The sequence below is a fragment of the Triticum aestivum genome, chromosome 6B (genome assembly GCF_018294505.1).
Source record: "Triticum aestivum cultivar Chinese Spring chromosome 6B, IWGSC CS RefSeq v2.1, whole genome shotgun sequence".
In the NCBI taxonomy this organism is placed as follows: Eukaryota; Viridiplantae; Streptophyta; class Magnoliopsida; order Poales; family Poaceae; genus Triticum; species Triticum aestivum.
Window position 1 is genome coordinate 28,735,921 of NC_057810.1, and position 14,239 is coordinate 28,750,159.

The 14,239-nt window shown below is 45.5% G+C and overlaps 1 protein-coding gene across 1 annotated transcript; it reads left to right on the forward strand.

Annotated features, from left to right (window-relative positions):
• The first annotated feature begins 7,682 nt into the window (after positions 1-7,682).
• Positions 7,683-9,749, forward strand: LOC123138695 (subtilisin-like protease 1). The gene has a single exon (XM_044558617.1). It carries the CDS (start codon positions 7,683-7,685, stop codon positions 9,747-9,749), a length of 2,067 nt encoding a protein of 688 aa, XP_044414552.1.
• The last annotated feature ends 4,490 nt before the right edge of the window (positions 9,750-14,239 follow it).

Below are 14,239 nucleotides of genomic sequence, written 5' to 3' on the forward strand. Positions count from 1 at the left end.
AAGCAAAGGAGGTGCGGGTCTAATGTCAGCACGCAGCTGAGGCTGAGCACGAGCGGCGAGCCTCTAGGGGATGCGCCGGCACCACTTGATTCCCAGGCCGGCCTTCGTCATTGCTTTGACTCCGGTATTTTTCCTCATGTCTTCCTTCTCCATATGCTGTTCCTTGTAAATTCTAATGTTGTTGTCCTGTGTAACTCCAAATGTTCGTGATGCTTGTTGGATGTATTTTCATTCCTTCATCGAACCTTGATGCTTGTTGGATGTTGCTGTTTGAAGTTGCAACCATTGAACTATGACTATTCTGTTAATTTTCTGTTGGAGTATTGAATTGTTGATGCTTGTTGGTCAATAGTCATGGTGGCTTCTGTACGCATGTACTATGCTTGTAGCCTACTGTATACTTGCATTTTTTTTTGTAATTATGTAGTAGTATCATATTGCCATATTAGTCATTGAGATGACAAAGCAGATTACACTGGCATGATATATTGATATTGCCCATATTTTTTATTCATGGATTAGACTATTTATTACTAAATATACATTATTTTTACAGCTTAAAGAATGGGATATCGAACCATTTAGGATTTCCATCAGATTAGCAGCTTGTGGTTTTTCAAGCGGTTTTTAGGTTGAAATTGATACGAACAACAGAGTAAACTATGCTATTTGCACTACGATGGATCCACCACAACGCTTATTGTATCAAATCTTTTTACCGTAATTTGTCAATGTATACTCGGCTAGCTATGTTGTGAATACAGACTTGGGAGTTTTTGCTTTTCGGAAGCACCTGATAAAGCAAATCCTTACAAATTACTGGTATTTTTTTTGTGGTGAGTCTTATTCCATTCATAACTGTATAGTGAAGCGGCATGCTTGCATGTTGAGATAAATAAGTTAGTGGGGATGAATCTCTTAGGTATGTAAGATTATCAAGTAACAAACTACACGACAAAGCACGCTTTACCTCTAGTGTTAGCTATGGCATTAGAACCTAATGCTTCGAGAAAATCATGCGTCTTCTCTTTGCTACAATCTTGCATTGCTTATCCATGTAGTTTCAATTCCCATGGGAAATGATATGTCATGATTTCCAATCCCTGTGATTTTCCTATTTGTTCATTTTGAAATATTACAAATCAAAGAGTCCCCAAGAAAATTCATGTGTTTCTCCTATGATGCAGTCAAACAGCTTTTATTCGACATTCTTGTGTTTTCACTTTCAATAGGATTCAATAGAATGCATGTCCCATTTCGCATGTTCACGCGCTTTTGAAATTCCAAAACCCAAAAATAACCTTCACATTCGCGTATTTGGGTTGCTTTGGTTAGGTACATGGAGGGCCCTACCTCTCGTTTCTCAGCTCAGGCCAACTCCACCACGCGACCCCAAACGGACATCCGTTTTGTCCGGTTTCTGTCCGTTTGGGTAGGGATTTGGGGTCGTGTCCGGGCCTGTCCTGGGATGCGGTGGCCGTGCGCCCAGCGCGCGGCCGCATCCATTTGCCCCATCCTGTCCGTCAGGGCCAAAAATGCCCAAATTTGCATCAAAACTAGTTTCCAACCCAAATATTTGTCTAAAAATTAAAATAGTTTTACAACCCAATTGAAATTGTCTTTAATAAAATAGTTTTACAACCAAATCGAAATTGTCTTGACTGAACATAAATTGGACCAATACATCTATTGGTTGCCAATGTGATCCCAGACGTGCTCAACCAAGTCATTTTGAAGATTCAAATGAGTGTGCCAATCACGCATCTCACGGTGGAATTGGACAAACTGTTCAAATGTGGCCGGGTCTTGGTGCAGGGGCTCAATATTTTCACCTTGATAATCAAATCCTTGGTCGAAGATACTCTCATCACGCTCATCCTCGACGATCATGTTGTGCATAATCACACAAGCAGTCATCACCTCCCAAAGCTTCCTTTCATCCCATGACAGTGCAGGGTTTCGAACGATACCCCACCGGGATTGAAGCACACCAAAAGCACGTTCCACATCCTTTCTAGCACTCTCTTGCATTTGGGCAAATCTCTTTCTCTTCTCACCTTGGGGTTTCGAGATTGTCTTCACAAAAGTTGACCACTGAGGATATATACCATCTGCTAGATAGTATCCCTTGTTGTACTGGTGGCCGTTGATCTCAAAGTTGACAGGTGGGGAGTGGCCTTCTGCAAGCCTTGCGAAGACTGGAGAGCGCTGCAGCACGTTGATATCATTGTGAGAACCTGCCATGCCGAAAAAAGAATGCCATATCCAAAGATCTTGCGATGCCACCGCTTCTAATATGACAGTGCACCCGTTAACATGCCCCTTGTACTGGCCCTGCCAAGCAAATGGACAGTTCTTCCACTCCCAATGCATACAATCTATGCTGCCAAGCATGCCTGGAAAGCCTCTAGCTGCGTTGGTCGCCAACAATCTCTCCGTATCAGCGGCAGTTGACTGCCTCAAGTACTCTGGGCCAAACACCTCGATCACAGCATGGCAAAACTTGTACATTGACATCAGACATGTTGTCTCACTCATACGCACATACTCGTCCACCAGATCGCCTGGAATACCATATGCAAGCATGCGGATGGCCGCGGTGCATTTCTGGTAAGAGGAGAATCCAAGCTTGCCAAGGGCATCCGTCTTGCACTCGAAGTATGGGTCATGAGCAACCACTCCCTCTCGGATATGATTGAACACATGCCTTGCCATACGAAAATGGCGACGAAATTTATCCTGCTTGAAGAGCGGGGTGTTGGCAAAGTAATCGGCATAAAGCAGGGCGTGGCCTCTCTCCCTGTTGCGGTTCAGGTTGGGAGCACGGCCAGGGAGTGACCCCCTGTACCGAGGAAGATGCCATTGAATATGGTCGTGAACGACCAGTGCAGCCACCACAAGGTCTTCATCATCCGACGACGAATCGTCCGGCGGACAAAGGAAATGATGAAAGAAAAACTCGTCTCCACTGTCCATACCTTTGATGGCAAAAGGTCGAACACCTTGCGGTCGTGGTGGCGAAGAGGCCGCGATGATCACCTCGACGCAGCAGGGGTGGTTGCCGGCCGGCTACTGGCCGCTTTGGAGCTCTCGTCAGAATCTGCCTCGGCTGCCGTGGTCCATCACCGGAAGTCGTGTCCCCTCCGCCACCGGCAAGGACGGCGACGGCCAAACCTTCCACGATAGACGACCAAAACTACGGCGAAAGCGCGGGCGTGGTGGCGGCCATGTCGAGACGTGGTTTGGTATGGACGGCGGGGGGCTGCGCGGTGAGGAGGCGGCCGAAGAATAGGGGCGGCGCCGGCGGCGGGGCGGGGCGGGGAGAGAGGGTGAAGCGTTGGGAGCAGAGGGACTGCTAGTGTCCCCGACAGGCGGGCCACAGGGGGGGGGGGGGGGACAAGGGCGTGCATCGCAGCCGTCCGCGCGCGTCCGTTTCACCCCAAACCGAGCGCAAGTTTGGGCCGGGGATGGGTCGAAAACGAACGGAATCCGGACATTTGTCCGTTTGAGGCCGCGCGCTGGGCCGCCTCTTTTGTCCTTTTTACCCCAAACGGACGGGGCCGGATAGGATAAGGTCGCGCGGTGGAGTTGGCCTCAAAGCACAACTCTACTCTCTATGATGGAGTAGACGAAAAAGCTTGGGCCACACATCATAGAGTACTATTATGGTACTCCGAAATATACTACGGTCCATCCATCGGTGCTACACTTCTAACTGGGCCATAATTTTGCCGTACATATTTATTTAAGCCATCTAGAATCTCATTCATTTTAGTCAAGAACCTATTGCAAGATTTTTTGCATGTAAAATTAATCACATATTTTTTGAGAAGAATTTGAATTTTTTAACAACACTATCGCAGATGCTCACATATACGTATACATAATCATCCCTATAAATGCAGGCACGCACCCCAACAAGAATGCACCCCCTCCCCCCAACTAAACGAACATGTTCGTCAAAAAGCATGAATAGGAAAATGCGAGCACCAGTGCTTAGTTTAGGATTGAATCCTGGTGGGTTGGTTAAGGAACCTTCGCAAAATCTGGACTTAAAGACACATTATTTTGAAAGTTATTTAGAAAGATTATACATTTTTTGAGAAACTTTCAATCTGTTAATCTCCAATCATGGTAGTACAAAGAACACCAGAGGTAATAAAATTACAACCAGGTCCGTGGACCACCTAACGACGACTACAAGCACTTGAGCGAGCCGAAGGCGCACCCCTGTCATTGCCCCTCCTTAGCTGAAGCCGGGCAAACCTTATTGTAGTAGATGCTACCTCTTGAGCACCGCATTGGTTTTTCCTTGAAGAGGAAAGTGTGATGCAGCAAAGTAGCATAAGTATTTTTCTCAGTTTTTTGAGAACCAAGGTATCAATCCAATAGGATGCTACACACAAGTCCCTCGTACCCACACAAATAAATAAGAACCTCGCAACCAACGCGATAAAGTGGTTGCCAATCCCTTCACGGTCACTTGTAAAAGTGAGATCTAATAGAGATACTAAGATAAGATAAATATTTTTGGTATTTTTAAGATATAGATTGAAAAGTAAAGATTGCAAAATAAAGTAGATAGAAAACTTATATGATGGAAAATAGACCCGGGGGCCATAGGTTTCACTAGTGGCTTCTCTCAAGATAGCATAAGTATTACGGTGGGTGAACAAATTATTGTCGAGCAATTGATAGAAAAGTGCATAGTTATGAGAATATCTAGACATGATCATGTATATAGGCATCACGTCCTCGACAAGTAGACCAAAATGATTCTGTATCTACTACTATTAGTCCACACATCGACCGCTATCCAGCATGCATCTAGAGTATTAAGTTCATAAGAACAGAGTAACACATTAGGTAAGATGACATGATGTAAAGGGATAAACTCAAGCAATATGATATAAACCCCATCTTTTTATCCTCGATGACAACAATACAATACATGCCTTGCTGCCCCTGCTGTCACTGGAAAAGGACACCGCAAGATTGAACCCAAAGCTAAGCACTTCTCCCATTGCAAGAAAGATCAATCTAGTAGGCCAAACCAAACCAATAATTCGAAGAGACTTGCAAAGATAACCAATCATACATAAAATAATTCAGAGGAGATTCAAATATTTCTCATAGATAAACTTGATCATAAACCCACAATTCATGTGATCTCGACAAACACACCGCAAAAAGAGGTACATCGAATAGATCTCCAAGAAGATCGAGGAGAACATTGTATTGAGATTCAAAGAGAGAGAAGAAGCCATCTAGCTAATAACCATGGACCCAAAGGTCTGTGGTAAACTACTCACAACTCATCGGAGAGGCTTTGGTGTTGATGTAGAAGCCCTCCGTGATCGATTCCCCCTCCGGCGGAGCACCGAAAAAGGCTCCAAGATGGGATCTCACGGGTACAGAAGGTTGCGGCGGTGGAAATAGGGTTTCGTGGTGCTCCTGGATGTTTTCAGGGTATGCAAGTATATATAGGCGAAGGAAGTCGGTCAGGGGAGCCACGAGGGGCCCATGAGGGTGGGGGGCGCGCCCAGCCCCCTAGGGCGTGCCCTGGACCCTTGTTGCCGCCTCGTCTGCTTCTTGACGTCCACTCCAAGTCTCCTGATTGCGTTTGTTCCAAAAATATCTCTCGCGAAGGTTTCATTCCGTTTGGACTCCGTTTGATATTCCTTTTCTGCGAAACACTGAAATAGGCAAAAAAACAGCAATTTGGGCTGGGCCTCCGGTTAATAGGTTAGTCCCAAAAATGATATAAAAGTGTATAGTAAAGCCCATAAACATCCAAAACGGGTAATATAATAGCATGAAACAATCAAAAATTATAGATACGTTGGAGACATATCAGTAGACAAATGGGAAGTCGTTGTGCTAAGGCCCCATAGGACCAACACACGAGAGCAGCAACCATTGCCGATGAAGAAAGTCATAGATCGGAAGAATCAAACTTGTAAACACCCAAACAAGACGAACGAAGGCTGGATTCAAATAGATCCACCGAAGATCAGCACCGACCAAATCCCGCGAGATCCGACGGAGACACCCCATATACGCCCTCTGACGATGCTAGACACATCATCGGGACATGGATAGAACGTGGGAGACATTATTCATACTAAGGGCATCGCCGCCGCCACACAGCCCAACCAAGACACTGATCCTAACAAGAACGAAAATGGGGTCCTCGTGCTGGTGGGGGGGAGGGGCGAGATTCTCCACACCTCCATGGCCCAAAGGCCATTGGAGATGGGGCGGACCGGCGGCGGCATCGACGAGAGGAAGAGGAAAGTTTGGGACGTTTTCTTGTGGAGGAGGAAAGAGAACACTTAAGATTATACAAATTGAGTGGATGGATCCAACCAACCTGCAAATACTCGCATGCATCTATCTATATCTATACCAATATAAAAAGAGTGAGGTGCGGAGATCCAACATATCTCATCCATTCAACCACATGTATCAAATGGTCTATATTTCCCAGTTTTTAGCACTAAACAAAATTAGCATCTTCCCCTAATAAATAGTATTCCTAATATCAACGTCATCGTGTCAATCAATTAAGTATATACTAAATATCTTATCCAATAGTAGTGTGTGATGTAAATAATATACTCCCTCCGTTCCTTTATATAAGGTGTATTTGTTTTTTGATAAAATTCCATAATGTAAGGTGCATTTCTTCTAACTCCCCCTAATTCCCTTTTTAGCCCTCCAGAAAAAAGAAAGTATCTCTCCTGATTGCATGCATATCTCCTTGTAGCAAAAGAAGGAAAATATCTCTATATTGATTGCATGTATCTTTCTTTCCTGCACTCAGTGATTTGCTTGCCACTAACCAACATATTTATCAAGGGTAATTTTGTCCTAACACCTCTATATTTATGTGCCTTGGTCACCGTTTCAAAAATAATACACCTTACATAAAGGAACGGAGGGAGTATTGTCTAATACTATATCCTAAAAAAATATTTCCTATACTAAATTGCATCGTACCTACATGATTACTAGTATAGTATACAGTAATAACAATACAAAAAGACACAAAATGGTAGATCCAACTTATCTCGGCCATCAATACATGTCAATCCAACAATCTAGGTTGATCCAATGACGAGCACTTAACATGTTTAGCATATAATTAATATCATACCAATTATTAATATTAACTCTAATCAAATAATTAACATGAAATTAATATCCTACTACCTAATATCAACGTGCAATTAATATCCTACCTAATATCAACCTGCAATTAGTATTCTACCAATATAAGCGTGCAATGCACATAACGTAATTACTAATATTAACTGGTGATTTTTTTCTCTCCTACATGCAATTAATTTTAAAACAAGATATGGCAAGATCATATATCTCATTTATTAGGAAACTATTACAACATACCGTTGGTGGGATATAAATTAAGAACACCGGGTGCTGGGCAAGAATCATCATCATCTTCTTCCCCGTCTAGGTGTTGTATAATGACATCATTGGCCAACCTCTTAGTATCGCTTCTACTGATTACCACCTTCTCTCTTGCACCCATACGCTGCTATGTTAATCGAGCAGATGTAAGGGTACAACACGGTGCCAATAATAAGTCTGTCCACCACACTTACATTGTGCTCGTCGAGCCACCGCCCTCTCCCTCGCCCTCGAATGTTGACGAAGACATGTACCGTCATTGGTACGAGTCTTTCTTGCCCAAATCACGCGATGGTGACTCGGGAAAGTCACCTCTTCTGCACTCCTACACCGAGGTGTTCAGCGGCTTCGCCGCAAAGCTCACTGATCGGGAGCTCAATGCAGTTGCGAAGAATCCAGGGTTCGTGCGTGCGTTCAGGGACCAAACACGGTACCTCATGACCACACACACTCCAAAGTTTCTTGGGCTCAGGAAGGGCACCGGCATCTGGAGCGACGCGGACTATGGGAAGGGAGTCATCATTGGGTTGCTTGATAGTGGCATCTATGCGGAGCACCCTTCGTTTGATGGTGAAAACATCGCAACGCCACCAGCAAGGTGGAAGGGATCATGCATGGCGACCCGGTGCAACAACAAGCTCATCGGTGCACAGTCATTCCTCGAAGAAGATGATGACCCTAGCAACCAACAGGGGCATGGGACGCACACCTCATCCACGGCAGCCGGTAACTTCGTCACCGGCGCGTCGTATCATGGTATGGGAGCGGGCACCGCATCAGGAGTTGCTCCTGGTGCCCACATCGCCATGTACAAGGTGTGCGCTGATGGAGAATGTAATGATTCCGCCATAGTGTCCGGCCTCGACGCAGCCATCAAGGATGGGGTGGACGTGCTCTCACTCTCCATTGGCCATCTTGGCAGCCTCAGGTTCGATAAAGACCCCATCGCCATCAGCACATTCAGTGCCATATCAAAGGGCATCGTCGTGGTTTCCACGGGTGGTAACGAAGGACCCGATTCACATTCAGTAAACAACGATGCACCATGGATCCTCACAGTCGGTGCTAGCTCGGTGGATCGAAGCTTCGACATCGGCGTGAATCTCAGCAATGGCAAGTGCATCCATGGAGAAGGGCTTAGCCAGGTGGCAAAGCCGAGGTCAAAGATGTACCCACTCCTCTACTCCGAAGAACGAGGCAAGTTTGACTACGTGGATAACCATGTTGTCAGTGAGAAGATCGTCGTCTGTGAAACAGATGCTACCCGGGAGAACATCGACAACATAATGAGTGCCGGTGCGGTCGGCGTAGTGCTATTGAACGGTGAATCCAACGGATACACGATTGAGCTTGAGGATTACAACTCCAGTGTGGTGCAGGTGAGCACGAACGATGGCGCCATCCTCAGAGCCTATGCGACATCGACAAACAGCTCGGCGGGTGCCATTTTCTCGTGCCACAACACACTGCTTGGTGTCCATCCGGCCCCTGTGGTGGCATCGTTCTCTTCCCGAGGTCCAAGCATCGACATCCCCGGCGTGCTCAAACCAGACATATTGGCACCGGGGCTCAACATCCTTGCCGCATGGCCGCCGGGAACGGACTCCATACTAGGCCCTTTCAACATCTTGTCCGGCACATCGATGGCAACACCACACATTAGTGGCGTCGCCGCGCTTATCAAGAGCTTGCATCCAGACTGGTCCCCGGCCGCCGTCAAGTCGGCCATCTTGACGACAGCGGACGCTGTTAACAGCACTGGCGGCTCGATCTTGGACGAGAATCACAAGAAAGCCGATGCGTACGCGAAAGGCGCAGGGCATGTGAATCCTGCGAGAGCCGCCGACCCTGGCCTGGTCTATGACATGGGTATCATCGACTATGCTGGTTACATTTGTTGGCTCCTCGGCGACGAAGGCCTGGCAACCTTCGTGCAAGACAAGAGATTGACTTGCGCGAAGCTGCCCAAGGTCAAAGACGTGCAGCTCAACTACCCAACCATAACTGTGCCGTTGAAGTCAACAACCTTCGTCGTGAACCGAACAGTGACAAATGTAGGGCCGCCAGCATCAACGTACACCGTGAAGTTGGACATGCCCAAATCGGTCACGGTACGTGTCGCACCGAACAAGCTGGTGTTCTCCAAGGCTGGGGAGAAGAAGACGTTCGCCGTGTCGGTGAGTGGCAAGGACGTTCATGGACAAGGACATGTGGAGGGAAGCTTGAGCTGGGTGTCGGCGAAGCATGTAGTGCGGAGCCCGATCATCGCTGTTCCTAATCTCCCCGAATCTCCGCCGCCTCCCGAGAATATTTAGGTGCGTTGTGGAAAAGGGCTAGAAGTGAATGATTGAAATGTTTCATTTTTTTATCATCAATTTGTAAGGTTGCTTAAATTGTTAAATCGATCAACTTTCTGAGATATTGGAGAGCTACTGTCAGATTAATTCATGAGTATACGTATAGTATGAGCTATTCCTATCGCAGCGAACTTGCTGAACAAGGTAGTACTGGTGAACAAAAGCACAAGCGTGTGTGCAGTGCGAGCTAAGAAAGCCGGTTCATCATCCGGCATTATGCATGGTATTCAGTCATGATTGTCAAGTGTCAAGTTCTTTTAAAGGCTGAACCCTCAAGTGTCAAGTGCAGTTAACAGGGCATTCGCACAAAAAATAAAAATAAAAACAGTTAACAGGGGCAGTGGAGTAACTGTAGCTGGATTCTCAAATCCTGAATTTCAAGTTCAGAATATGATACTGAATTATCATGAAAAAATTTAGTACCATCTTGAATTTAGTCCCAAGTCTCAGCCAGCCCTTCTCTAAAAGCGATGCAGATTGCAGGTTTGCCTCCCACCAATATGAATATGCTCCTTGCATAAGCTAGTAACCACTGGCCATTTTTCATTTTTAATCCTACTTGCATCATGCCTGATGACTTCTTTTGGGGGATTTGGACGCGCCACCAATTTTAGTGGTTCTATTTCCCTTGCAACCAAACAAAGCCGGAGGGTTACGAGGAAGAGGGAGCGGCATTGTGTCTGCGCTCCGGCGGTCCCTCGCTGTCAATTGGGACCGTCAGCAGCGGCCTTCTGCACTCTCGGGATCTACATTTTATCCTTTGATCGACCTTCTAGATATGGCGAGCGTGACCCACATCCTGCCAGGACCAAGGAGAGCGTCATCGAAGAGCTAGTAGCTGACAGCCTGCATCTTGGGTCCAGGCTCTACCTCATTGGGTTCTCATTGGACCGTGAGATCATATGGAGCTACCTCAGGCACACCCGCTGCCAGTTGTATACGGGAGTGCCTTCTTTTTTTCACTTGAAAGGAGAGGTCCTATGTGACGCTCTGTGCGTCCAATAACGACCTGGCGCACAGGCGCGCCCCCTATTGGGCCAACCCATTTTAACCTAGAGCGAACGCCAAGCTGTACCAACCGAATAACTGTAGCGATGGTTCACACTGTAGCGTACAGTCTTTTCGGTTGTCTTCTTTATTTCGATTTTTTGAAATGCATATTTTTTGTAAACGCGACATGTAAAATTTCAGAACCTTTCTTTAAACGCAACAATTTAAATTTTCAAACATTAAAGTTCCAATTAATTATTTATACACCAGCATTTTCTAAATTTGTGATTTTTTTGGAAACAAGAATTGTTTTCAAAATGGAAACATTTTTTTGGAAATTTCTGAACATTTTTCGAAACTATTAGCATTTTCTAAAATACCAACATTTTCTCAAATTGGAGAACATTTTTTTTCAATTTTTGATCATTTCTTGTAATGTCATGAACTTTTTTTAAAAAATTATGTTTTTTTAAAAATCGGAATAAATAAACATAAAATCCCTGAAACCAGTAAATGTAGGCTAAAAAACTTGTTAGAAATATTAGCACTTTTCAAATTAGACTAATCCACGAGTAAACAGTAAGCATGGCAAATATGACATGCATCTCATACTGATACCTAAGCATACTAGCACGTACAATACATAGAAGCAAACCATCTATGAGCAGCACATATACGACTAGCACAAGTACGAGTAAACGAGGGATGAACAGATCATAACCTCCGGTTGGCCAGGCCAACACGGCGGCGGCAACAGCAGCCTCGGCGTCGTCCGTGGCCTTCTTCTTGGCGGCGTTGGCCAAGAAGTTGTTAATTAATCCCTGATTAATTAATTCGTTCCTGAGTGGCAAAAATAAGCTTCGGTTCATTCCCACAACCCGCGGCGCGCGCGTCGCGACAAGGTGAGGCGGACGGCGGCGGAGGAGGAGCGCGCGTGTACCACTCATCTTCCCAAGCTCCCAATGGCAAGTGGTAGAGCAGCCCTTATAAAGGAGTCTCAACTCTCCTCAACTAGCAAGGTGGGACTAAACTTCCCACCACCTGCCATTCCATCCACAGGCCTCAAGATTAACCAGGAATCATTGTTCGTATGGGCCTAAAGCCCACCTATGATTCAACAATCCCCCATCAGATGTCGAGGCACATAAGTTTGTTAACTGTTCCAAACAATGTTTGATATATATCAGAAATTTCAGTGGAGACTGTTAAATTGAACTTCCACCTAGAGCAACAGGATTATACTTCTTCACAACTGAACAATGCACTATGCCTTGGATGTCAGTTTGGCGTGCAAAAGTTTCGCCTATTGTCAGCTGATACGTGGCTGCCGAAGGCTAAACCCCACGGGTGGAGCTTATTAGTCATACTCCGTACCTTCTCATGAGCTTCCTAGTGATTACCCAATCTCATAGACTGTGACCAGCAGTCGGGCTCACATAGGTCTGTTCCTCCAAAGAATGCTTAGCATCTTGCTTACACAAGCTTTGGCTTTGGAACACATTAAGACAAAATTTAGCCTGCCTTACAGAATTGAGAGTATTACTGCATCTACAACGGAGTGGGTTCATTAAGGATACTCTCCTCAGTTGACCGATGGATTGTTTTCCCAGGTCCTAATTCACGGGATCTCCGATCACCTAGGTTGGGTTACCCCCATGGCAACTTACGTGGGTCTCATACCCATCTCCCTCGATGCATTTTCTATCACAGTCCGTGATAGCACTTTCGTAAAAGGGTCTGCCAGATTCTTAGCCGTCTTGATATAATCCAATGCTATTACTCCGGAGTTTCTTGATTTTCTGACAGATTTCAATCTTCTTCTTATGTGCTTTGTGGATTTCATGTTGTCCTTTGAACTCTTAGCCTTGGCAATCACCGTTTGATTGTCACAGTTCATAAGGACAGCCGGCACTAGTTTATCAACCACATGCAAATCCATCAAAAGCTCTCGAAGCCATTTTGCTTCGACGCATGATGTGTCTAATGCTGTGAGTTCTGCTTCCATAGTCGATCTGGTTAAGATCGTCTGCTTGCAAGACTTCCAGGAAAAGCACACCAAGTGTGAAGACATGTCCACTTGTGGCTTTCATCTCATTAGCATCAGATATCCAATTGGAATCACTATACCCCTCAAGTACCGTCAGGTACTCAAAATAGTGAATTCCGTAGTTCACAGTGCCTTGCAAGTAACTCATCACTCGCTCAACAGCATGCCAATACACATCTCCCGGATTGGAAACAAACCGGCTCAGTTTGCACACAACAAATGAGATGTCAGGACGAGTAGCACATGCTAGGTATATCAGTGAACCAACCACTTCAGAATATCTCAATTGATCTACAGCCGTGCCTTTGAACTTTCGGATCTGCACGCTAGGATCATATGGTGTTGTAGAAGGTTTGCAGTCCGAATATCCAAAATGGCTCAAAATCTTCTCAACATAGTGGGATTGCAAAAGTGTAATTCCACCCTTAGAATTTCTTAGTAGCTTGATGTTCAAGATAACATCAGCCACTCCCAGGTCTTTCATCTCAAAGTTATGAGATAGAAAAGCCTTGACCTCCTCAATGACCTTGAGATGGGTCCCAAATATCAGTATGTCATCGACATACAGACAGAGTATAACTCCTTCGCCCCCACCATAGCGATAGTATACACATTTGTCAGCTTCGTTAACAACAAAGCCGGCAGATGTCAGAGTAGTGTTGAACTTCTCATGCCATTGCTTAGGCACTTGTTTCAGGCCATACAAGGATTTCACTAGCTTGCACACCTTTCTTTCCTGACCGTTTACTACAAAGCCATCTGGCTGTTGCATGTAAATTTTCTCGTCTAGCTCTCTGTCAAGGAAAGCCGTCTTAACATCCATCTAATGAACGAGAAGACCATGCGAGGCAGCCAAAGCGAGTAACACTCGAATGGTTGTCAGTCTAGCCACATGTGAGTAAGTGTCGAAGAAATCCTCTTCTTCTTTCTGGGTATAACCCTTGGCCACAAGCCTAGCCTTGTACTTCTCAACAGTACCATCAGGACTAAGCTTCTTCTTGAACACCCACTTACATCCTAATGGTTTAGAACCATAAGGATGATCAGTGATCTCCCATGTCCCGTTAGCCAAGATGGAATCCATCTCGCTATGGACTGCATCCTTCTAGTAGTCAGCATCCGGAGATGCATAAGTTTCTGAAATGGAACTCGGAGTGTCATCATCCACGAGGTACACGAGGAAATCATCACCAAAAGACTTTGTAGTCCTCTGTCTCTTGCTCCTAACCGGAGCTTCCTCAACATCCTCCATGGAACTCTCATCACTTTTATGTTCATAATATTCCATTGGAATGGCTGGTTGAGGAGTCTCATCAGATTCCAGTCTAGAAGTGCTTTGCATATATCTCATGGGGAAAATATCCTCAAAGAATGTAGCATCCCTAGACTCCATGATCGTACTGATCTTCAC

Excerpts from the sequence above, each read along its gene's own strand:
- LOC123138695 (XM_044558617.1), top strand. The coding sequence starts at position 7,683 with ATGTACCGTCATTGGTACGAGTCTTTCTTGCCCAAATCACGCGATGGT.